Source organism: Melozone crissalis, unplaced genomic scaffold (assembly GCF_028551555.1).
Source record: "Melozone crissalis strain CALT ecotype California unplaced genomic scaffold, PUWL_Pcris_2 ptg000231l_1, whole genome shotgun sequence".
NCBI classification, from domain to species: domain Eukaryota; kingdom Metazoa; phylum Chordata; class Aves; order Passeriformes; family Passerellidae; genus Melozone; species Melozone crissalis.
Genome location: NW_026535993.1, coordinates 3319124 through 3344453, shown reverse-complemented (window position 1 = coordinate 3344453; position 25330 = coordinate 3319124). Strand labels below are relative to the sequence as shown.

The window sequence follows — 25330 nt, the reverse complement described above, 5'->3', positions numbered from 1 at the left end:
TTCTGGAGCTTTCTGAGAAGGATCACTGATAGCCATTGGAAATTCCCAGTCCTTGGATATTTCTCTCACTCCCCAGAATGGGTTTATTCCTTTTCCAGTACACTCATGGAATTTATCTCCTTCTTGGTAGATACACCCCATTTCTTTCTTCCCAATGGACCAGTATTTATTGGGCTTTCTAGGGATCTGTCTAGCTAATGGATGTTTTACTTTTAAATATCTTTTACAGGACATTTCTCCTACTGGGGTTTTATACATTTTCCTTTTCCTAGATATACATTATTCATCTCCAATTATTTTAGACGTTAATTGCCACCATTCTTTTCCTCTTTGTCCAATAGTTGGTACTTTTTTTCTCGTTTGTGTCTATTTGAACATATCTATTGGTCTTAAGCTGATCCTTTCCCAAAGCCAGACTTTGGCCATTTGTGTATTTCCACAGATCCAGCAATTTGTTACATTCAACTCTTTACTGATCTTTTCCACTAAATCTATGAACAAGTTTTTCCCACGAGATGTTTCTAGGTCTTCTTTCTCATTTACTGATGTTGTTACTTCTTTCTCTTTTATTAAGTCTGCTGTGCCTTTTTGATTGGACTTATGTTCAAAGCAAAGCCAAGCATCTCCTATAGGACACTCCCCAGGCAGTCATTGCTGATAAGTGGCTATATTTTGTGAAATCCAGTAAGTCTTCCCATGCCCTTGGCAGGTTGCTAAAAGAGAGAGGTTGGCACAGTTTAAGTTTAAATTTGTATGTACTCGTATTAAAGATCTGCTTTCTTTCCCTTTGTAAAGGGGGTAGTAACATTTAGCACATGGGCTCTTCTGACTTCCCAGCGTGTTGTTAACAAGTAAGATCAGTAAGAGCATTCTCAGGAGTCTGATATGAGGCATTCCCCTAAACTCTACAACTACTGAGCTGCACCCAGTGATTGGAGTGGCTGTTTTTAGGCGGACTGTAGACTCACCCAGCCTTGCCTCCTGCTTATGCTTTTCTGCTACAGAAGAGCTCATGGGTTTTAGTGCAGAGTTTTTTATTCTCTCAGTGTCAACACATTTGACTTTTCTTTACTAATTTATTTTTGCCCTGATGGATGTTTTATAGGAGATTGCTTTGTATGGTAAGATTGGAGTTAACTGGTGTATTTTAACTTTTTAACACCAAAACATGCACCTAAAAGCCTTGAACTCAATGGTCAGATGACTTTAAGAATTTTGGGTATCCAAAATGATGGAAAAAATACTCCAAACAAATAACGAGGTATTTACTCTTATGCCTAATCCTACAAAAATCACAATATACGCCGAAACAAACAAAGGCTCCAACACAAACTAAAAACTGTACATCCATTAATAAGCACTAACTAATAATAAATGCAACAGGAAAGTATCTAATTTCAAACTCAAAAGTAAAATATAAATAACATTAACTGCAATTTTTAACAGTTCTTAACAAGTTTTGATTATTTAAACAGTTCTTAACAAGTTTTTGACTATAGACAGTCTCTAATAGTCTTTAGGTCTACTTTGGAGGGTTACCTTTAGATCGTCTGAGTGATTAGTCACAATCCATTCATTAGAAGACTTAGTAGGAGATGTGGTTGGTTTTGACTCCTCAGTGGGAGGTGGTCCAGGTCCTTTAATCTGGGTTATATGTGTCCACCCCTTCTCTTGGGTCATATGGCTGTATTGGTGGTGAGTAGGACCTGAAAAGGGCCTTCAAACTTAGAGGTTAAACGTGCAGAGTTCCATGATTTAACTAACACCCAGTCCCCTGGATTGATGTTATGTCCCTTAGTGTCTAAGGGAGAGGTTTGAGGGAGATAGCCTTTTTTCCTGAGATCTTCTAACATACTTCCTATAGCCTTTAGATACTTTTGGGTGGCTGTCTCACCTTCTGGATAAATTCCAATGCTATACGGTGTTGTCAAGAAGGCTAGTCCAAACATCATTTCATAAGGTGAGACTCTTATACCTGATCAAGGCCTTGTTCTAATTTGTAACAGTGCTAAGGGTAGACATTCAAGACAATTCATCTGGGTTTCTGTAACTAATGTAGTTAATGTGTTTTTGATGGTTTTATTCATTCTTTCTACTCCTCTGGAGATCTGGGGATGCAATTGGGCTTTGCAACCTCCATTTCATTCCCAGGGCTTCAACAGCTTGTTCTAAGATTTGGGCAGTAAAATGTGGACCTTGGTCAGAATCTATATTATTTATTAACCCATATTGGGGAATGATGTTTTCTAGAATTGCTTTTGTGGCTGCTTGGGCTGTCTCTTCTTTTGTTGGGAACGCCTCTACCCAATGGGTGAGGTGATCCATGGTCACTAATAAAAGTCTTTGTCCCTGGACAGGGGACATTTCTGTGAAGTCTACCTGCACACTTTGGAATGGCCACAAGGCCAACTCTCTTCCCCCAGATCAGATAGTACTCTGCTCATTACTTTCTGATTAATTTGTTGGCAAGTTAAACTTCCCTTGGTAACTGCCTTTGCTATGTTACGTACTCCCATGCACATATGATCCCTTGGAAAGTGGTCACATAAGCCTTGTATTCCCCAGTGGGTCAACTCGTGTAACTCCGTCATCACCACTCGGGCTGGAGCTTTATTTAAAATTTGCTGTCCATCAGGGGTCCACCATTCTCCATTTTCTTTTTGCTGTCCTCTCATCTTTTCTAACTCCCTTAATTCTTTCTCATCAAAGATGGGTCTTTCTTCTTTTCCTTCTCTACTGGGTGTTCTCTCTATCTTAAGAATTTTAACTGGACTTTCCTGTTGCAAAGCTACTTCTTTCACTACTTGATCAGCTAATTGGTTTCCCTTTATTTCAAGGGTGTCCCCTTTTTGATGTCCTTCTATGTGAACTTTGGCTATCTCTATTGGTTTCCTTAGTGACTCTAGTACTAATTTTCTTAGCTCTTCATGTATTATATTTTTGCCTTAAGAGTTAAGGTACCCCTGTTTTTCCCATATTTTTCGAATGTATGGGCAATCCCAAATGCGCACCAGGAGTCGATATTGATTGTTCCTTTATCTTTTTCTAGTAAATCTAGACTTCTCTTCAGGGCACAGATTTCACAACACTGGGCAGACCAATTTGAGGGTAGTTTTCCTCAACTTGCATGTTCTGCCCATCTATGGTTGCATACCTTGAGACCTGTTTACTGGCTACCATTCATGATGATCCATCTGTAAATAAAATTCTCCTATATGGGAGGGGCCCATCTTCTAAATCTTCTCTCACTTTAGTCTGCATTTCAATAATTTCTAAACAATCATATTCCAGGTCTCTTAATGGCTCTCCTGTGAGGAACTGGCCTGAATTAAAACATTTTGAAGAGACTAATTGGAGGCCCTTGGTACTTATTAGGACGACTTCATACTTTAGTATTTGGGCGTCGGTTAGCCACTGAGGGGCCTTGTGACTTAAAACATCTTTCATATTGTGTGGGGTATGAACCCGGATCTTCCCCTTTCAGGTTAGTTTCTGTGTGTCTTCTATTGGGGTGGCTGTTGCGTCTCTCACTTGCACACAGGCTGGCCACCCTCTGGCTACTGGATCTGGTAACTTGGAGAGAGATGCGACCGGCTTCCTGCATCCTCCCCAGTCCTGTGTAAGGACTCCGCAAGCTATCCCCTCTTCCACATTTAAAAATAGGTCAAAGATCTTTTAAAGGTCTGGTAGGCTCAGTAGAGGGGCAGAGGAGAATTTAGTTTTCAGATTCTGAAGCTGTTCCTCGTCATTTGAGGTCCAGGTTACAGGCTCTGAGTCTATCAATTTGTCATATGGAAATTTAACACTTTTAGTGATTTAATACTGATCAAGCCATAATCTGCAATACTCAAACAAACCTAATAATTTTCTAACATGTCTTTTGGTCTTTGGGGCAGGTATGGGCAGAATTCCCAAAATTCAGGAGGCAACGAAAGGCTTAGACAAAATGAAAACGATTCACTATTGTATGGAAGTCTGGCCTAAGTTAAACCTGCAGGGGGAGTGGCCATGGTATGGGACAAGAGATCCATGGATGTGTTCCCAATTAAACCAACACCTGAATACCCAAGAAAGTCCCAATCTTGAGCAGTTAACATATGCTGCATGTTGGCAGAGGGATACCACTGGCAATGTTATAAAAATCTTTAAACTACAAAAACGGAAGGAAAATAATGAGGGGAGAGAAGAGGTTAGTGTTAAGTGGGACCCCCTTGATTGCTTACCTCCTCCTCCATTCCCTCCTATTTACCTGGCAAGGCCCCAGGCTCCTCTCCCAGATCTCCCGATTTTACCTCTGGCCTCTCCATCCCCAGAATCAGCAGCCGCTCCGATCCCATTACCACCTCCGATTAACACTCCTATGGTTATTACTCCTACCCTAACCTCAACTCTCTTACCTGCTCCAAACACTACTCTCCCACCTCCCTCTAATCCAGTTATTTCTCCAGTCTCCCCCTCAGCCTCTTCAACTGTCTCTCCAGCCCCACCTCCAGTGTCCCTTCCTACAGGTTCAGTCTCTTTCCCCCTACCTACTGCTATACCATTACTCCCTCCTAACTGGGAGGTGAGCACCTCCATCTCTAACCCAGTTAATATAAGTCAAGTAGCCCCACTCCTCCTGTTTCTTCCTAGAAGGGTAACCTCTCTGAGGGACCTTACTGTAACACAAGATCTAAAACATCTAAAGTGGAGAAGCTTTTTCCTCTTAGAGAATTCCCCTTGAGTGGGATACGTGAGGGACTTGGGTTTGTGGATGCCCCATTAACAGCCACTGAAATTCGAGGCTTTGAAAAGGAGTTAGGGAACTTAGTGGAGGATCTGGTAGGTATATCGAACCAAGAAGACCAATTTCTAGGCCCCAACATTTACACCTGGGGAGACCTGAACTTCATTTTTAAAATTTTGTTCAGCGCTGAAGAAGTGAGGACGATTAGGGCCATAGGAATGCAGATCTGGGAGTGAGAAAATCGTTCAGGAGATCCCAGCGACCAAAAATTACCCTTACAGGACCCTGAGTGGGACCCTAATGAAGAGGAAGATAGAAGGAACATGGAAGAGTATAGGTCCCTGATGGTTAGAGGAATAAAGAAATCAGTTCCCTGAAGTAATAACACAAAACTAGCTTTTGATAACATGCAAGAAAAGGATGAAACCCCAGCTACTTGGCTTAAGAGATTAAAGAGGAACTTCCAATTATAATCCAATATAAATCCTGATAGCTCTTAAGGCTAAGTACTTCTAAAAGTGCAATTTGTTACAAAATCATGGCTGGACATACGGAGAAAGTTAGAGAAAATGGATGACTGGCAGGAGAAGGGAATAAATGAACTGTTAAAGGAAGCTTTAAGGATATATTTAAGGAGAGAAGAAGAGAAAACTAAAGCTAAAGCTAGAATCATGGTAGCTGTAGCCAGGGAAATGATAGGGGTAACCAGAGATCAGCAGGGACAACCATTGAGAATCAGTGAAAATGGACAAAAGTCCTCCTTTGAAACATCCAAAGATAAACCTATACTACCTCCATGGGTGGATACAAACAAGAGACCAGGGGCACCACTGAGTGACAGGAAATGTTATTGTTGTGGAGAGATAGGACACATAAGAAGGGATTGCAATAAACTCTCTTTGGATGAGGCAATGATAAAAGAACAAGAGGCTCTTGAGAGACTCCTGAGGGATGACAACAAGGGGTGTCAGGAGCTTTACATTCTAGGGGACCCAATGTACCATCAAGAAGAGCCTCTGGTAAACTTTGAAGTTGGTCCCCAAAGTGAGGAATTTGAATTTTTAGTTGATACCGAAGCAGATAGATCAAGTATAATGGAATTACCCGCAGGAACGATGACTGGGAGAAAGGTCTGTGAGGTGATGGGAGCAGAGGGAAAACCATTTAGAGCCTCCATAGCTGAAAACGTAGAAATTAAAGGAAATGGAAGGCAGTGTGTGGCTGACTTGATCTATTTACCTAATCTAGAAAGTAATTTACTACAAAGGGACCTACAAGTCTCATTAGGAGTGGGGATTATCCCAAAGGATGGGAGAATGATAGTCCAGAACATGAAATTGACATCAGGAGATACAGAGCAAATAAACCCAGAGGTTTGGGCAGGAGAAGGAAAGAGGGGCTATCTAGACATCCCACCAATAAGAATTGAAATGCAAAAAGGAATTCCTCCCGTTCAAGTAAAGCAATACCCAAGGTCTATTGAGGGAAAAAAGGGACTGGCCCCTGTAATTGAGCAGCTATTAGAGGAAGGTATCCTGGAGCCGCGTATGTCTCCCCACAACACCCCTATTTTAGCAATCAAGAAGGCAGATGGAAAATACCAATTGGTTCAAGACTTTAGGAAAAAAAATAAGAGAACTATAACCAGGCATCCAGTGGTCCCAAATCCCTACACCCTCTTGAGTCAGATTCCAAGGAAGCATGCCTCGTTTACTATTATAGATTTAAAAGATGCATTTTGGGCATGTCCTCTTGCTGAGGAATGTAGGGATTGATTCGTGTTTGAGTGGGAACATCCAGAGAAGAGGAGGAAACAACAATTAAGGTGGACGTGCCTACCCCAGGGATCTACTGAGTGCCCAGATCTCTCCGGGCAGGCCTTAGAAGGGCTTTTAGAACAATTCACCCCGGAGAGTAAAGTACAAATTCTACAATATGTAGATGACTTATTAATATCTGGAGAGGAACGGAATAATGTCAGGGTAACAAGTATACGCCTTTTAAATTTCCTAAGAGCAAAGGGTTTAAAAGTATCTCAGAATAAATTGCCATTTGTGGAAGCGGAAGTTACTTATCTGGGACACATAATTGGGAAAGGATATAAGAAATTAAGTCCTGAAAGAATTTCAGGCATACTATCCATACCAGTACCAAAAACTAAGAGAGATGACAGAAAACTATTAGGCTTATTTCGGTACTGTAAGTTATGGTTAGACCAATATACCCAAAGTGTAAAATTTTTATATGACAGATTAGTAAACCCTAACCCAATAGAATGGAGAATTGAGGATGATGAAAAACTAAATAATTTGAAAGATAAACAATCCTCAGCACCTGTCCTAAGTTTGCCTAAATTGGAAAAAGAATTTGACCTATTTGTAAATACCGAAAAAGGAATTGCATATGGGGTGGTAGCCAAAGGTGGGGAGGGTGTAAGAAACCAATAGCTTACATCTCCAAACTGCTAGACCCGGTAGCTAGGAGGTGGCCCACCTGTATTCAAGCAGTTGCTGCAGCAACCACCTTAATTGAAGAGACTCAAAAACTGACCCTGCGATGTAAAATAAGAATCCATACACCACATGATCTAAAAACAATATTAAGGCCAAAGAGCCCAGAAGTGGCTTACTGACTCCAGAGTATTAAAGTATGAAAAAACCCTAATAGATGCTGATAACCTAGAGCTGGAAACCTCTAAAACTCTAAATCCAGTGCAGTTTCTCTCTGGAGAGGCATTATTAGAACTCGAGCATAACTGCTTGGAACTAGTGGACTTTCAGACAAAAGTTAGGGAAGATCTAGAAAAGATACCGCTACCTTATGGAATAAAATTATTTATTGATGGTTCTTCAAGAGTACTGGAGGGAAAAAGGATGTCTGGATATGCAATAATTGAAACTACAGAAAAGGAAGACATGAGATTTACCAAGAAGGGCAAACTGCCTTCTAATTGGTCAGCTCAGTGTTGTGAAATCTATGCCTTAAAGAAAGGGACTTGACTTATTGGAAGGGGGCCAAGGAACAATTTACACTGACTCACGGTACGCCTTTGGAATCGTTCATACATTTGGAAAGATTTGGGAGGAACGTGGGTATCTGAACTCCAAAGGAAAAAACTTAGTGCACACAGAACTGATAAGATCAATATTAGAATCTCTACCTAAACCTGCAGAGATCGCAGTGGTACATGTTAAGGGACATCAGCAAGGGGATACCATCAAGGAAAAAGGGAATCAGTTACCTGACGAAGTGGCTAAGGAGGCAGCATTAGACTCAGGGGAGCCAGTGAAATGACTCAGGTTAAACAAAGTGTTAGGCGCAGAAAGGAAAGGAAAACTAGTATTCAGTGAGAAAGAACTAAAAGCAATAAAAGAATTAAAAATGCATCGGGGGAACCAAGGAGAGTGGTTGACACCAGATGGGCATAAATTTTTAAATAAAGCCCTAGCCCAGAAAATGTTAGCAGAGATACATGAATTAACCCATTGGGGGAGTCCAAGGGTTATGTGATCACTATTTAAGAGAAAACTTATGTATCGGAATACATGAGTTAGCAAAAGCAGAAACTGAGGGGTGCTTAATTTGCCAAAAACTAAATAAAAAAGTGATGAGGAAGACCATACGAGGGGGAAGAGAATTAGCCCAAAGACTATTCCAAAACATTCAAACAGACTTTACTGAAATGCCCCCTGTACAGAGTTGCAAACACTTATTGGTAATAGTTGACCACCTTACTCATTGGCTAGAAGCCTTTCCAACTAGAAAAGAGACCGGAAAAGTGGAAATAGTAGCCAAGATTATCTTAGAATTCTAACATCAATCCCTGATACGGGTTGGTGAACAATATTGATTCAGATAGGGGACCACACTTTATCGCACAAGTATTACATAAAATAATTGAGGCTTTAGGAATAAAACGGAGATTACATACCCCATGGCATCCCCAGAGCTCTGGGAGGGTAGAAAGAATGAATAAAATCCTCACAAATATATTAACAAAATTATTTGCAGAAGCGTAGATGAACTGGCTCACATGTCTACCCCTTGCCCTTTTAAGGACCACGACAGGACCCTGATCAGATATAGGGTTTCCGCCCCATGAAATGATGTTTGGACTCCCATTTTTAATGACTCCATATTGTAGTAGGGACTATTTAGAAGGGGAAACAGCTACCTGAAAGTAAATAGAAACCATTGGAAAGACCCTAGAGAGTCTGAGAAAAAGAGGATATCTTCCCCAAACTTCCCCCCTTGATACAGATGTGCACCAAATAAGTCTGCGAGATTGGGTACTAATGAAGTCATGGAGCAATACGCCATTAACTCCAAAATTTGAAGGATCCTTCCAGGTATTACTCATGACGCACACTGCAGGAAGGACATGAGAAAGAGGCTGGACTCAAATCACTCGAGTCAAAGGACCGGTACAACCCCCCCAAACAGCAGACTGGATCCAACAGCACCAGCTACAGATGCTTCCACATGGGTTGCAATCCCAAACTCGGACAATCTCAAAGTCACCTTTAGAAAGAGACCAAAGGTTGCTTAGAAAGACTGATAAAAGTACAAGAGACTAATAGATTAAAATTGTTGTACTTTTTATTCAAGTCATTATTATTTATTGTAATTGTTGTTGACTTATGAATGTAGAATTTTTAGTTTGTGTTGGAGCCTTCGTTTGTTCTGGAGTATATTATGATATTATTAGATTAGAGATTAGTGTGAACATTTTGTTAACTGTTTGGTGTAAAGATTTCATATATTATCTTGAATATAGAGAATGGGTTCCTCCATCTCTTTTAAACTGTTCAAGGTTACAAGCTGAAGAGTTATAAGAATTAAATGTTAGTATGTGTCGTGGTTTGACCGGAAATGGGACATCTGGGATATGTTGTTTTGCTGTGGTTACCAATGGGTAGTTGGAATTTAAGATGAGCACCTGGTTTGACCAATACAGCATTTGGTTCCGCCTCTTGAGACTACGAACCCAAGGGGTTAAAAGCAGGGCTCTTGTCCTTCAGAGTCCTCTTGGGATTTCCGGCGTGAAGGTGCTGCGTCTCCCTCCCCCGGCCCAGTTGCTGGCTGGGCTGGGGGAGGGGAAAGCCACGTGGCCCATCTACGGTAGGCCCGGGTTCGGAGGAAGGGTGGCGGACCCTTGAGCGACCTGTTTATTCCCCCCCCCCCCTCTTTTGGAGATGGAGAGAATGCAGCCCGTGCTTGAACTGAACTGTTACCTTGAAACTTGATATCATGTGCCGGCAGGCAGCATGGCTGGGAGGAGAAAGGGGGGGGCCGGCAGTCCGGCCGCCTGGGAAAGCTGAAAGCCTCACAGAACATTGCCTTTCCTAGGAAAGGAATAGGAGTGGAAGATGAAGGAAGAAACCAGGCCAGTAAGGGGGGTCTGGCAAAGGGAGAAGAGAGATGTTGAAGGAATGGAGGAAGATGGAGTGGCAGTTTTTGCTGGACTCTTTTTTGTTGTATATCTATGGACTCTTTCCTGGTGATGCAGAGGCTGTATTGCAGGGGGAAGCGGAGGCTCGGCGTCAAGAGAGTTTGGTTTTGAGACCCCTCGGCCCCAGGGGGTATAGAAGACATGGGGGGGACAAAGGTCCCAGGGATGTGACTGTGCTCTGCTTGGAACGAGACGAGGCATTCTTAAGAGGCCCTGAAGGCAGACCCCTGCCCCATCCCATGCCTGGTGGTGAGAGCACCTTGGCATGGAAAGGAGATGTCACGAGATAGCAAGACTCCGGGCGGATTGCTGATTGTGACAAGAAGTCCGTGGCACAAGGAAGGACTCCATCTATCCCTTATGAGCTGAAGATTTGATTTTTCCTAAAGGGTGGTGCCAGACCGAGTGTGGATAATTTTTTGGAAATGTAAATGTGTTTGGGAATTTGGTGGGAGGAGGATAAGGAAGTGTTTCTGTGTAGTTTTCATTCTCTTTGTGTGTGTAGTTTAGTAATTGTGTGTGTAGTCTAGTAATTGTGTGTGTAGATTAGTTAATAAACTTCTCTTTATGTTTAAGTTGGAGCCTGCTTTGCTTATTTCCTGGCCACATCTCACACCAGATATCAGGTAAAAGGTATATTTATGGGGGCTCTGGCTTTGCCAGGCCTAAACCATAATAGTATGATAGTTAAGTTCAAAAGGTTATATCACCAATAGAGTTCTAATAATCTATTTTTCTCCAAGGAAAACCCTGGGGGTTTCAAACCTACTCTCCTACAGAACATTCCTCGGGAGCTATTAAAATGATAGGAAGGGGGAGGAAAGAGAAGGGAGAAAGTTCCCCAATCCTAAGAGGCAAGGCCGGGTGAGATCATGGCAATGGTTCATACTGGACTCCTAGGAGGACTGGTGTTATTCCTGTTTAAGGAAAGTATAGGGAGTAAGGAAAATCCATGTACTATCACCCCCTACATGATGGGGGGAACCTTGGGTCACTGATAAGGGTTCACACCAATGTAAATCCTTATTTTTTAACTACCCCCAGTTATTTACCTGTCAAGAGGATGGGAAAGTCTATTGGATTGCGAGAAGCACTGCCTCATTGAGGCAACGCCTACTTGGAGAATGCCCTGTAGGAAAAACTTGGTTTTCTTTTGAGCATGAAAGTAATCAGGAAGGACTGAAAGATCCAATAAAGGAAAGACAATTAACAGTAACCACCAAAAAGGATGAAATAGAAATGCCCTTAGGGAAGAACCTATTCCTAGACCTAGTTGAAAGAATTAGTAAGGAACTAAATCTAACCAACTGCTGGATCTGTGGGAGTACTAAAATGACAGAAATTTGGCCATGGGAGGAAATTAGTTTAGGATCATTAGAAATTCTAAGGTGGGAACAATCAGGACAGAAACCTCACATTTTAGGACAAAGAAGGAAAGAACAATGGGACTTAAAATCTAAAGTAATTGGGGAAGAATGCATAATAAGGACAGGGAAGAGATATAATAGCCCAGTGGGAAAGATGGCATGCAAGAGGTATCTAAAGACTGAAGACTTAAATGCTAGATGGATTCCCCAAGAGCCAAATCAATAATGGTCCACTGGGAAAAAGGAAAAGGGGTGCATTTATCCTGAAGGCTATAGGCTGCACAAATGTGCAGAAAAAGGGGTAAACCCCTTTTGGGGAATAAGACAAATCTGTAAATATTGAGAATACCCTTGGGAAGTCCGAGACATCTTTTGGAAAGCCCCCGATCATCTATTTTGGATTTGTGGCAACACAGCCTATACTACTCTTCCAGGAGACTGGATGGGAAGCTGCACTATAGGTGTCATCAAACCTGCTTTCTTTCTATTGCCAAAGGAATCAGGGTCAAGTTTAGGGGTTCCATTGTGTGACAATTTGAGAAAGACTAACTGGAAAAAGAGGAATATAAATGACCTGGAGGGGGGGAAAACAAACCTGGGAGGGAACAACCTGGACAGCAGAAGAGATAATTAACACATATGGACCTGCAACTTGGGCCCAGGATGGATCCTGGGGATATCGTACTCCAATTTACATGCTCAGTAGGATCATTCGACTCCAGGCAGTACTACAAGTAGTGCCCAACAGAACATCACTTGTCCTTGACCATATTAATTACCAATTGGCCCAAACTAGAACTGTCATTTACGAAATTTTACTTGCAGTTGATTACTTAGTAGCCGATGAAAGAGGGATATGTGTAAAATTTAATTCATCAGAGTGCTGCCTGAAAATCGATGATAGAAGTGAGGTAATAAGAAACATCTCAACAGAAATACGAAAAATAGCATATGTGGGAAATCAGGAGTGGACTCCCCTAATAGGCACCAGTTGGTGGGATGATTTTTGGTCTTTTAAAGGGAAATGGTGGAAGAAAGTAATCTTTATAGTAGTGGCAGCATTAATAAGTTTAATAGTTTTACCTTTCCTACTCCCATGTTTAATTAAGTTTATATCATGTACAATTCAGACTAGTACACAGTTTTCAGAAACAACTGCTCAAGCCAAAACCAAAATAATGATGATTGAAAGTCAAGAAGGAGAACATAAAACAGCTAAAAGAGTTTATGATCAGTATCAGAAGTTAGGGAAGTTTTATGTCCACGAAACAGAAATTACATATTGATGTAGGCTTAAACTGAATTAAAAAGAAAGAGGGGGCATACTGTGTGGAATGAAAATCCTGGAGATGAGAAGTCTTTTTCAGAGTAGTAATTGGTAGTTGATGTTAATGAAGTTGATAAGGTCTTAATTTGAAGTGTTTGGTCTGTTGTTAAACATTGAATGTTAGAGTTCTAGGACTTGCCTTTAGTTGCTGTTGTTAAATGTTGCTATTTTACCCTGTATATGTATATCTCCTCGTCATACTCTCTATTTGCACCCCGTGTAGTCTGTTGTGAAACACTGAATGTTAGAATTCTAAGACTTGCCTTTAGTTGCCTGTGGAGAGCCTGGTTCAAACATGGCTTAAAGAAAGAGGCCATGAAGGTATACAGCTGATGGAAAACTAAAAGGCAGCTGTAAAGCAGCAGTTCCCAGGCTTGATTCTGTAAATAATTAGGTTCTCAAGCACATTTTTATAAACAACAAGATTCTCAGACAGTCTTCTCATAACAGGTAAACATTCTGTCCTTGGCTGCTCTGGGAACAGATAGCTGCTCTGGGAACAGATATGAAGGTTTTGAGAACTTGTTATATCACGGTGAGAACACTGGTCTTGGTTTCAATAAACAAACCACAGGTATTGTAAACAAAAGGAGGGGTTAGAGTTTTCTCTTTAGCCTATCGTGAACTCGAATTTTGCAATATGCATGAAGTTAATTAACACTGTTATAAAAGGTGGCTGATTTGATCAATAAATCGGAGTTGATGCTCATCAATCGGATGGTCGTCTCCCTTCACTTCAATAGTTGCTGCTGTTAGATGTTAGAATTTTACCTTGTATTTGTATCTCTCCCCGTCATACTCTTTATTTGTACCCCTTTCCCTCTCACCCCGGATTTGTATCCATTCCCATCGGGAACCACTTCCCCTGCTCCCTGCTTCCAGGAGGATGTGCACCCGGACTGAATTCAAAGGAGAGGCTGTGGGAACTATATGAACCCTCTCAAAACAACAAACCAGCGCATAAACTTTGACTTTAACCCACCAGAACCACACTAAGTCACCCACTCTAGACCAGAGCTGGATTCCGTCCTGTCACCATCATTTTGATAGTACCCAGCTTGAAAGATACCCCTGGACTACGAGCCAACATCACCTTCCTAAGGACTCTCGTGAGGACGGAAGCCCCAGCTGTGCCGAAAGACAAAGCTGCACTCCTCCTCCTCAGCGTTGTCCAGTGGGAGCAGTGGCGGTGTGCGCAACCCCTCGGGTTCCCCACCCAGAGCTGACTTTAATAAAGGCCTTTTAAAGGAGCTGGTCTCCTGGCCCTATTTATCACAGCTGGCAGGGGCTGCAGGTTGATGCCATTTGTCCTTGCTGCCCCTCACATCCCCCTGGCCCACCAAGAGCCCCGAGGCAGCCGTGAGGGACAGGCCCTGCTGGCCCAGGCTGGGCTCAGGGCTTGGCCTTTCTGCTTCCTGCAGCCAAGCCAGGCCTTGCTCAGCATTGCAGTTCCCTGCTCACAGCCTTGGGCTCCCTGCAATCCTGCCCTCAAGGATCTGCTCTCACCAGGCCCTGGGCAGCCTTGGGCACTCCCTGCCCTCACTGGGGCCCAGCCATGCTCCAAGGCACTTGGAGTTCTGCTGCTGACTCCTTGAGCAGCTTCTTCATCCTTCTCTGTGTGCCTGAGGCTCCTGGACCCAGCCCCAAATCCAGCGTGGTGCTGATTAAAATACAGAAAGCCCTCAGGAGCTCTTTGTCTCCCTTCCATTGTCTTTGAGTCTCCAGGGCTTGTGCAGGGATTGGGGTCAGTTTGGACTTCTCTTCAGGAGGGAGATTCCAAAATGCACCTCCTGATTGGTTTTTAATCAAGGGTGCATTTTATTATTGTTCAGTTCATTGAAGAGGCAACGAAAGCGTTCCCCAAGTGATCTGGATGCTGAATGTCTTCTTAGGAGGTCTGGGCATGGAGAAGAATGAGCCCCTTCATGCTGAGCCTGTTTGGACAACCTGGTCCACACCCCCAGCCTCACCATCGCCCCCTTGGACTGAGATCCCGAAACATCCAAAAATGTTCATGAAATTTATTATTTAATTTTTACTCTGTAACATATTATTTACTGTTACTATTTTATTATTTATATATTTATTATATGTATTTATATTTATAACAAGAGTATTGAATTTTATTACCTAGTTTTTATATTTATATAGAAAAAATCGCTACATTTTTAGTAGACAAGAAAATTAATGCTCAATGTTTCTAAGTAAGACAATTCCCTTTGTGAAAAGTGCATATTATATGGCTCCACGCAGATATTTAACATATGTATTTTGATGTATTGATAACTAGGGCTGTATTAACATTTTAACAATAAAAGTAGTCTTGTAATTCAAAGATACCTTTTGTAGTTAAAATAAGAACTATGTTAGTAGGATTTTTTTAAGAAAGGAATGAGGTACTAACAGCAGATAGCAGCCCAAGGACACCTAAATCTGTCAGAGGAAAAGGATTTTTTGCCTTCTTATCAGAAGAAACTAATATCTTCCTGCCACACAGGCGCTGTAAGGATTAGAAGAAAAAAGTTGCTGATGACCAGACAGAATCCTGTATTTGAATGGAATTTATGCATCATGTAGGAATTGTATGACTATGCAACAGGCTATTGCTTTTAAGGGTCAATCCTTTGATAACGGGTGTCCTTTTTCGGGCCTGTGCTGCCCAGAAAAAGGTACCTGCATGTCCATGATTCTTTCTCTTTATTGTCTCATATTATCCTAATTCAAATTGTCCAAATTATTATTACTCAAATTCCATTACTATTTTTATACCCATTATATTAGTATTAAAAGTTTAAAATTTTAAAAACAAGTGATTGGCGTTTTTCACACCTTCATTGATTAATTAAGCTCTAGCAGTTGTTTATTTATTCCTCTTTTTGGTAATTAGATACATTGGTATTCTTTTTGTGATATTTTTAAAATTCTCCTTACAATACAGGGGTGGGGGGGGGGGTGTGAGGGCACTTTGAGTCCATGGAGACATTTCTGGGGCACATTTGGGGCAGTTTTAGGTCTGGGGAGGGAATTCAGAGAGAACTTGAGGGTCTGGAGCACACTTGGGGGAGCCGGGTGGGCACTTGGAGGGGCACTCAGGGATTCTGAGGGACAGTTCGGGGTCCAGGGACAGCACTTGAGGATCCAGGGCGGCCCTTGGCGACCAGGGAGAGGAATTTGGGGCCCTTCGGGGTACGGGCGGGCCCTTGGGGGCTCGAACTGGGCTCTCTGAGGCGCGGGGGGTGATGGAAGTTGAACGCGTGGATATCATACGGTTTAACGGGGCCGCGGATCATCACGGGTGTTCTGGGCGCAGCTGCAATGGCTCTCGGTGGGGCGCGGGGCATGACGGGAGATGAAGTCCCGGCTGGAATAGCACTGTACAGGCGCTGCGGAGACTTATGGGAGCTGTAGTCCCGGAAGTAGTTGGAACACGATGTTAGGGGTCCGGGAAGGCACTTGAGGGACACTTTTGCATCCGAGCCGCGAGCTGAAGTCCTCGGGGGAACTTAAACGGTTCGGGAGCCCATGGGGGGAGCTCGGGGAGCTCTAACCGGGCTCTTTAGGGCGCGGGGCACGGCAGGAATTTTGGGCCCGGGACTGTGTTCTGAAGGGCTCTGGGGCCGCGGGGGATGAGAGGAGATGAATTCCCAGAAGTGGCTGTACCGGGCATCTGTGGGGTTGGGAGCACTCAGGGGGTCCGTGGACACCTTGGGGGGTCCAGAATGGGCGCTGAGGGAGCACTGAGGAATCCTGGAGGATCTGGGGGACACTTATAGGACAGATGGGGGCGGATGCGGAGTTCTGTGGAGCGTGGGGCATGACGAGAGTTTTAGTCGCGGCTGGAATGTGGCTGTATCCGGCCGCAGGGCATGATGGGAGATGTAGGCAAAAAAATATGCTGTTTATCTTGGCACCGCCCTCAGACCTGGATCCCTCGTGCTGATTGGTTGCAACTGGTGATGTGCGGGAGCCTCGGCAAATGGGATGTGGTGGAGGCGGGAACAGCAAAATCAGCCTCCTCCAGTCCCTCCCAGTACAGCCCAGTTCATTCCCAGTACAGACTAGTATAACCTCAGTAAAGCCCATTTCATCCCAAGTAGAATCTAGTACAACCCCAGTCCCCCTCCAGTTCCTCCCAGTACAGCCCAGTCCATCCCAATACACCTGAGTTCATTCCCAGTCGTTGCCGGTTCCTCCCAGTGTCATCCACAGGTACCTCAGTGTCCCCAATCTTCTCTGCAAGAACCCCAGTGTCCCCAGTTTTTCCCAGTCCTCCCCAATGTCACTCCCACTATGTCCCAGTGACTCCCAAAGCATTCCCAGTGTTCCCCAGTATGTCCCAGTCCTCCCCAGTGTTTCCAAGGACAGTTTAATTTCTCTCGGTGGCCGTGGCAGCCAAACCCAGCAGTGGGGTCAGTGCAGTGCCCATGGCCACAGCCCCTTGCAGTGGCCCCGTGCAGCCTGGGCTGATGATCCACCCTCACAGCTGGCCCAGGGCAGCTCTGCAGTGGCTTTGGTGGCACCTGGGGCTGGCACACACCTGAGCAGTGTGTCTGTTTGCAGTGGGGAAACTCAGGAGTTTCAGATTCCTTCAAAAAACCCCAAAACGGGAAAACTCCTCTTAGGCTGAGTGCAGCCAGCTCTGCAAGCACAGCAGGTCCCAGGGGAGTGAGGACAGACAGGATGGGGCTGGGCAATGTGGAGCAAGGTTGTCCACACTGGGTCAGAGCTCCAGGCACAGCTTCTGTGAGCAGGCCAGAGCTGCTGAGGAGAGACCCTGGGTCAATATCACTCAAAGAATGCTGCAATCACCTCTGCTGTAATGAGGAATAAAATAAAATACTTCCTTTAAAATAGGAATGCGTATTTTTTACAAGTTCTTTCAAATCTTTCTCCATAACTCGACTAGGAAAAGTTTAATGATTCCCACGGGGCTTTGGTGTTGTTTACATCAGACTCAGTCCCTGAGAGTGTCTTCAAAAAACTTCTCAAGAACTCAAAATTAACTTGAAACTCTGAAGTTTCTTGTAGTTTTAATGGGTCCCACTGAGGAAGACGACTGAGAAAGTGTCCCCAGGTTCCAGTTTGAGCAGAACACTGGAGGCAGTGATGACAGCTGGGGACAAACAAGGCCAAGGTGTCTCTGGTGCTGAGCAAAGCTGGATGTGTTTGAGGAATGCAAAGGGCCAAGGGCTGAGCCCCAGCCCCTGGCCAGGCAGATGCTGTCCCTCCCTCCTTCCTCAGGGCTCTTGCCGGGATGGGCACTGGCATGTGGGGATGTGCAATGGCAAGGGCAGGAGCATGGGGCGGCCCCTGCCAGGCTGCTGAGCAGGGACAAGGAGGCAATGAGGCCCCAGGCCTGCAAGAGTCACTTGTCTCCTGCTCCTGCCTCAGGCCCAGGCCCAGCAGCCATGGCCAAAGTGCTGCCCAAGTTGGCTCTGGCAGGGCTGTCTTGCAGCTGCTGCACATGCCTGTGCCCTGTGCAGCCCAGGCTGTGCTATGGTGTCCCTGCCCTGCGCCTCTGTCCCTGCAGGCTGTCGGCATTCCCCGGCTGCCCCACCTGGCTGGCCCCTTCATTTGCTGCCAGCTCTGCCTCCTGCCTGCCTCTGCCTGCCCACACAAAGCCTGGGGCTGATACCAAAAGGGTTCATTGCATGTTTACCCTGCCTGTGAACTTTCAGCACAGGAACAAGGCACGCAGGGTCTGCTTTCCCAGCAAGGATGGTTGGAATAGAAGAAGAAGACATCTGGCTCAAGGGTGCAGGGATAGAGAAAACCAGGAGTGAATCTGGGAATTTCAGGTGGGTTTTATGGAAATGAGTAAATTGTAATTCACATTTAGTGACTGTATATGAGCATCACAGTGGTAGAATTCCATATCCCTGTAAGGTTAGGAGTTATCCCATGCTGGACCTCAGGCCTGAATAAATGATACCCTCTGAAATAGCAAATTAGTGTTAAGGAGCCTTATTCTGCTATTTTGGATATTTAGTGACAGCAGAGGCTGACAGATCCAAGTGCCTCGCTGTGACACTGTGGAACACCGTGGAACAAAGGGTCCACTTTGATGCAGTGGAACCCCCTGGAACCAAAAGTCCATTGTATCAGAGCAACGCCTCATGGAACCAAGGAGACTATTGCTGACATTGTGGAAGCTCCTGGAGCCATGGTGTCATTGGGACAGCGTGGGGCTGCATGGTACCAATGGTGACACTGCAGAACCTTCTAGAATCAAGGGGATCATGTTATGCTCTGGAACTTCATGGAACAAAGGATCCATGGTGACACTGCCATGCTCAGACCATTGTTGACAGTGTGAAAGCTCCTGGAACCCAAAGTCCATTGTGACACAGCAAGGCTTCCTGGAAAAATGGAGACCATTATGACACTTTGAGGCCTAAAAGTGGAATCAAAGGAGCCTCATCATGGAACCAAAGGAGCATTGTGACACAGGCAAAGCCTCATGGAACCAAGGGCACAATAGTGACACTGTGGGACTCCATGGGACCAAGGGGGCATTCTTGAAGTGTAGAATCAAGGAGACCATTGTGACACTATGGGGCATCATGGAACCAAAGGTCCATTGTGACACAGCAGGGCCTCAAGGAACAATAGAGGCCATTTTTATACTTTGAGGGCTTGTGAAACTATTGGACCATTGTGGCACTTTGTGTCCCCAGGGAACCAAGGAGTCCATTGTGACACTATTAGGCCCTGTTGGGCCAAAGGGCAATTGTGGCACTGTGCGGCACCACGGAACCAAGGGACCATTGTGACACTACAGGGCCCCATGGAACTAAGGATTCATGGAACAATGTGGCACTCATGGAACCAGAGGTCCATTGTGGCCTTGTGGAGCCTCATGGAACTAAGGGGAGGGACAATTGTGACACTGTGGGGCCCAATGGAAGCAAGGGGCCAGTGTGACACAGCTGGGCCTCATGCAGCCAAGGGGCCACTAGGATCCTGAGGAGCCCAAAAGAACCAAGGGGCCATTTTGACACTCTGCAGCTGTGGAGACCCTGAGAGGCATTCCCTGGGTTAGGGAGACACAAGAAGCTTCCCTCAATAGCTGTGCGACCCCATTGGCTCCTTCCCCTTGTTCTGTGTCCCTCAGCCACTCCCTCCCTATTCCCCCATTGGCCTCATCTTTGTACTGCCCCCATGGCACTGATCAACCCCTTCCTCTGGAGATACAGAAACCTGGACTCCCCCCAGGAGTCCTGCCTTGTGACCCAGAACATCTCACCGCACGGCTGAATTAAACATCTGTGGGTAACATGCAAAGGCCCTTTTTGCTTCCCTACCCTGGGCTTTATTAGCTGCTATTCCGGCTGCACCAATGGCCCATTATGGCAGTGTGGATCCAAGGACACCATGGTGACACTGTGGGACCTCATGGATCCAGGGGGCCATTGTGACACTGAAGAGCTTCATGGAACCCAGGGTCCATTGTGACACAGCAGGGCCTCAGTGGAACAAAGGAACCATTGCTGACAGTACAGAAACTCATGGAACCAAGGTGCCATGGTGACACAGCAGGCCACATGGAACCCAGGAGACCACTGACATTTAGGGACCTCATTTCTGCAGGGTCTATTATGACACTGCAGAAACAAGGAGACCATTGTTGATGCTATGGAAGCTCATGGAACCAAGCAGCCATTGTGACACTCCAGGGCCTCATTGAACCAGGCAGACCATTGTGACACCACAGAACCTCATGGCACTGAGGGTTTATTGTGACACAGCAGGGCCCATTAAGCCAATTGTCCATTGTGACAATGTGCATCTGAGGAGACCATAGTTACAGCATGTAAGCTTATGGAACCATGGGTCCATTGTGACAAAACAAGGCCTTGTGGAACCAAGGAGACCATTTTGACATCATGGAACCTTTTGGAACCAAGGAGACCATTGTGACATCATGGAACCTCATGGAACCAAGGGTCCATGGTTAGACTCCAGAACCAAGGAGACCATGGTGACAGTACAGAATCTCACAGGACCAAGATTCCATTGCTATGCAGTGGGGCTTCATGGAACCAAGGAACCACTGTGACACAGCAGGGCCACATGGAACCAATGGTCCATGGAGATACTGCAGATCCAAGGAGACCATGGTGATGCTGTGGAACCTCCTGGAGCCAAGGGGCCATTGTGACACTGTGGGGCTCCATGGAGCCAAATATTCATGGTGACACAGCAGGGATGCTTGTGACCAATTGTCCATTGTGACACTGCAGATCCAAGAGAGCAGGGTGACACTCTGGCAGTTGATGGAACCAAGGGGCTGTTATGACACACCAAGGCCTTGTGGAATCAAGGAGAGCATTGTGGCAGTGCAGAACCAAGGAGGCCATTTTGACAGTACGGAACCCAATAGAACCAAGGGTCCATTGTTCTACAGCAGGGCCTCATGGAACCAAGAAGCCATTGTGAAGCTGTGGGGCACAATGGAGTCAAGGACACCACTGATACTGAAATCCACTGGATAGAAACTTCTGAACAGAGTTTTGAGTATTTGAAAGCAGGTATTCTTTATTACAACATGGTGGTCACTTGGGCCATCCTTCCTCCATTGGAGTGCATTAGGCATTGAATGATCAGAGATTTTATCACACACATTCATTCTGTATTGATGAGCTATCCCCACTTCCTTTGAGTTTATTTGACATAGTTGCACCCCTTATCACAAATCCTTTCATGGTTCTTTGGGTTTTGTCTTCAATATCCAGTGCCCTTTTTAGGTGGCTCTTCCTTGACTCCTCCTTTGAGTAATGGCAATATTATTATTTTGCATAACTTCTGTTGTGTTAGCCTTGCAGAGCTGTGCTGGCATCCTGCTTGTATTGTGTGTGACTTCTGTTTGCCAGAGGTGCATCCTCAATCAGTTTCTCCAAGGCTGAGCTGTTCTGTTCTACTGTCCTTGACAAGAGTAAATCTTGTTCTGGTCTCCTGTCCTTGTCTCAGTGCTCGCCCCGCACGAGGTGTCTGCAATTCCCCTAACCTATGGGCCTGGGGTGGGTAAGTGTTCCTGGGGAACAGGGATGGGACAGCTGGGCTGGACTGACCCAAGGGATGTTCCATTCCGTGTCACACCATGATCAGTAATCAAATCGGGCGGGGGGAGGGGGACGAGGTGATTAGGAGATTAATTTCTTTTTTCAGATATTTTTCTTTCAAAACAGCACCTACACATACAGAATCCTCTCCTGCCAGAAGTTGGTTAAACATTTTCTGCTGATAGGAGATATCCTGTGAATTTGATTTTTTTCTATTTGTGGCTTTTTCTTTTTGTGGTTGGTTTGTTTGTGGGGATTTTGTGTTGTTGTGGGTGGGTCTTGCTTTGGTTTTTTTTGATTGGGTTTGGGGTTTTTATTTTTTGTTTGGGTTTGGGTTTTTCCCTATTAAACTGACTTTCTTCTGATGCATACGTTTTTTCTGCCCTTTATTGTGGCTTGCTTGGCACCGGATGGCAAGATAAATTTACCCAACTCAGTCACCTTGCCCAGTTATATTTTGCAGTCACCATTAACGAGATGAGTTCAGTCACAGACTCCCTGCAATCTGGCAGCATTCATAAAGGAATTGAAAGTACATTTCATGCCATTTTAGAGACACTAGAAATGTTCCACAGTGGTAGCCAAGGGCTGGTCACTGAGGGATGTCACCAGGGTGTGGCTGCCAAGAGGACTCTGTACCATGGATGACATTTGACCCTCATTGTTCAGCCAAATTCCCACCCAGCCCATGTTCCACTCCTTCAGCCCAGCCCTCTCCAGTCTGGCTCTGAGGAGGCCACAGCAGACCCTGTCCCAGGCCTGGCTGAAGTCTGGGCACACAACATCCCCTTCTGTTCCCTCCCACGTGGGTTCTGCAGTCCCTGCCCTGTCCTGCCAGTGCCTGGAATGGCTGCAGGAGGATTTGCCACATCCCTTTCCCTGCTGAGCCTAACCAGGCTGTGACTCTCCCAGTTCCCCTCCCTGCCCTGTGTGCAGACTGGTTCCATGTCTGCCCTTCCCAAGTGCCCAGGACCGTCTGGGATGGCTCTGGCCTTTCCAAGGGGTTTGAGAGAGGTCCCACAGTGACGCTTCCCAGCCTTCTCAACAGCCCTTACACCAAAGGCCTTTTCCACATCCCTCAGTTCCACGTCAGTTCCCAGAACACATCACAGCCCTGTCCATGTCCCTGGGCTGGTTCAGAAGGGAGGCAGCTCTGATTTCTCTCCACAGACCCTCACTCTATCCAATGTCTCCCTGTGCAGTCCATGGCTGCCCTGAGCATTTTTCCCTGGAGCCTCTCTTCCTGGGATATTTCTCTCTATGCAGTCCTAACCACAACCCAGCAAAGAATTCAGGGGTTTTCCCAGAGGACGTTACTCTCAGAGTGAAGCGGCCTCAAGGTCCTGTTTGTGCCACTGGAATTGTGCCATCCCCGGGTGTTGCTGATGGTGTTTGTGCTCACTGGGGCTCATCTCCCCTCACACACACACGATGTACTGCTGCGATCTCCTCAGCACAGAGCAAACATGGCCTGCTGGCCTGGTCACTTGGTGTCCCTCCGTGCAGGGACAAACAACCTCCTGCAGGTGGGGAGAGGCCAGTGCTGGCAATGGTGGTTGCAGGGGCTGGTGTGGGACAATTGCCCTGGGGCACCTTCCCTGGCAGTCCCAGAACAGAGACACAGCCCAGGCCCTGCTCTGCTGCTGCCTCAGGTCCATGCCAGGAGCTCTGGCTGTGCCAGGACACTGCTGTGAGCCCCCCCTGCACACTCCCCCCCTGCCTCAGGCCCTGGGCTTTGCTGTGCCAGGGCATTCCTGGAGCACATTGCTGACAGCAGCTCTGGAGGGGAGCAAAGCCTCCCTGCCCTGCCCTCAGGAGATGCCCTTTGCTGCTGGAGCTGCTGTGCTGGAGCCCAGCTGTGTCCCAGCAGTGCCCATGGCCTGGCCCTGCCTGTGGCCACAGCAGGGACACGCAGCAAGACAGTGACCAAGCTGCCAGAGCGCTCCGGCCTTACAGCCACAGCAGGGCTGGCAAGGACAGGGTGGAGTTGGGCCGAGCAGATGTGGGAAGAGGCGGGGGCATTGTCCCTGGCTGTGCTGCTGCGCTGGGATTCGTTTCCCGCACCTCCGCTCACAGGCACTGCCCGTGCAGAGACAGGGAAGGGCTCAGGAAATGCCTTGGACAGACAAGTCAGGCAGGCACTTGTTTTTATTTAAACACCAAGGGAACAGACCACTTGCAAGTATTTTTATTTCAAAAGAAATGTAGATATTCATGTAAAAAGCTAAGAGTAACAATACAGTATTTTGATAGAAACACTACAAAAATAGAAAAAGTTACCATAGCAAAGAATAGACAAACAGGGAAAAAAAGGCTGAGATTGAAAAGAGTTATATTCTACAGGCTCTGTAGCAGAAAAGAGAATTTATTGGTTCTGAAGTTGCGGTCACCAGTTTTCCCAAGGCATCCTTGAGCTCCTGGTTCCTCAGGCTGTAGATGAGGGGGTTCAGGGCTGTAGGCAACAACGAGTACAGAACTGACAGGGCCAGATCTAGGGATGGGGAGGAGATGGAGGGCGGCTTCAGGTAGGCAAAATAGGCAGTGCTGATGAACAGGGAGAGCACAGCCAGGTGAGGGAGGCAGGTGGAAAAGGCTTTGTGCCGCCCCTGCTCAGAGGGGATCCTCATCACAGCCCTGAAGATCTGCACATAGGAGAAAACAATGAACACAGAACAAGCAAAAAATAGAAGAGCACTTAGCACAAGAAGCCCAAGTTCCCTGAGGTAGGATTTGGAGCAGGAGAGCTTGAGGATCTGGGGCACCTCACAGAAGAACTGGCCCAGGGCATTGCCGTGGCACAGGGGCAGGGAAAATGTATTGGCTGTGTGCAGCACAGCGTGGAGAAAGGAACTGGCCCAGGCAGCTGCTGCCATGTGGGCACAAGCTCTGCTGCCCAGGAGGGTCCCGTAGTGCAGGGGTTTGCAGATGGACACGTAGCGGTCATAGCACATGATGGTCAGGAGAGAAAACTCTGCTGACATGAAAAAGGCAAAGCAAAACACCTGTGCAGCGCATCCTAAATAGGAGATGTCTCTGGTGTCCCAGAGGGAATTGTGCATGGCTTTGGGGACAGTGGTGCAGATGGAGCCCAGGTCGCTGAGGGCCAGGTTGAGCAGGAAGAAGGACATGGGCGTGTGCAGGTGGTGGCCGCAGGCTACGGCGCTGATGATGAGGCCGCTGCCCAGGAGGGCAGCCAGGGAGATGGCCAGCAAGAGGCAGAAGTGCAGGAGCTGCAGCTGCCGCGTGTCTGCCAATGGCAGCAGGAGGAAGTGCCTGATGGAGCTGCTGTTGGACATTCCTTCATTCTGGACATTTTGAGCTGTTCAAAGACAACATTGACAATTTGGACAAAGTACCTGGAGTACATCCTATGCTATTTTCTTTCACAGGCACTCA

The 25330-nt window shown here is 46.0% G+C and overlaps 1 protein-coding gene across 1 annotated transcript in view; it reads right to left on the bottom strand.

Moving 5' to 3' along the window:
- Positions 1-24849, bottom strand: part of LOC128949422 (olfactory receptor 14J1-like) — a gene marked incomplete at its 5' end in the record, with an annotated part of 46516 nt that extends 21667 nt beyond the window's left edge. Inside the window, one exon of the mRNA XM_054294283.1 lies at positions 24388-24849. Within this exon, the coding sequence (XP_054150258.1) occupies positions 24388-24849 (462 nt within the window). The remainder of the gene's footprint in view (positions 1-24387) is intronic.
- Positions 24850-25330: the final 481 nt, after the last annotated feature.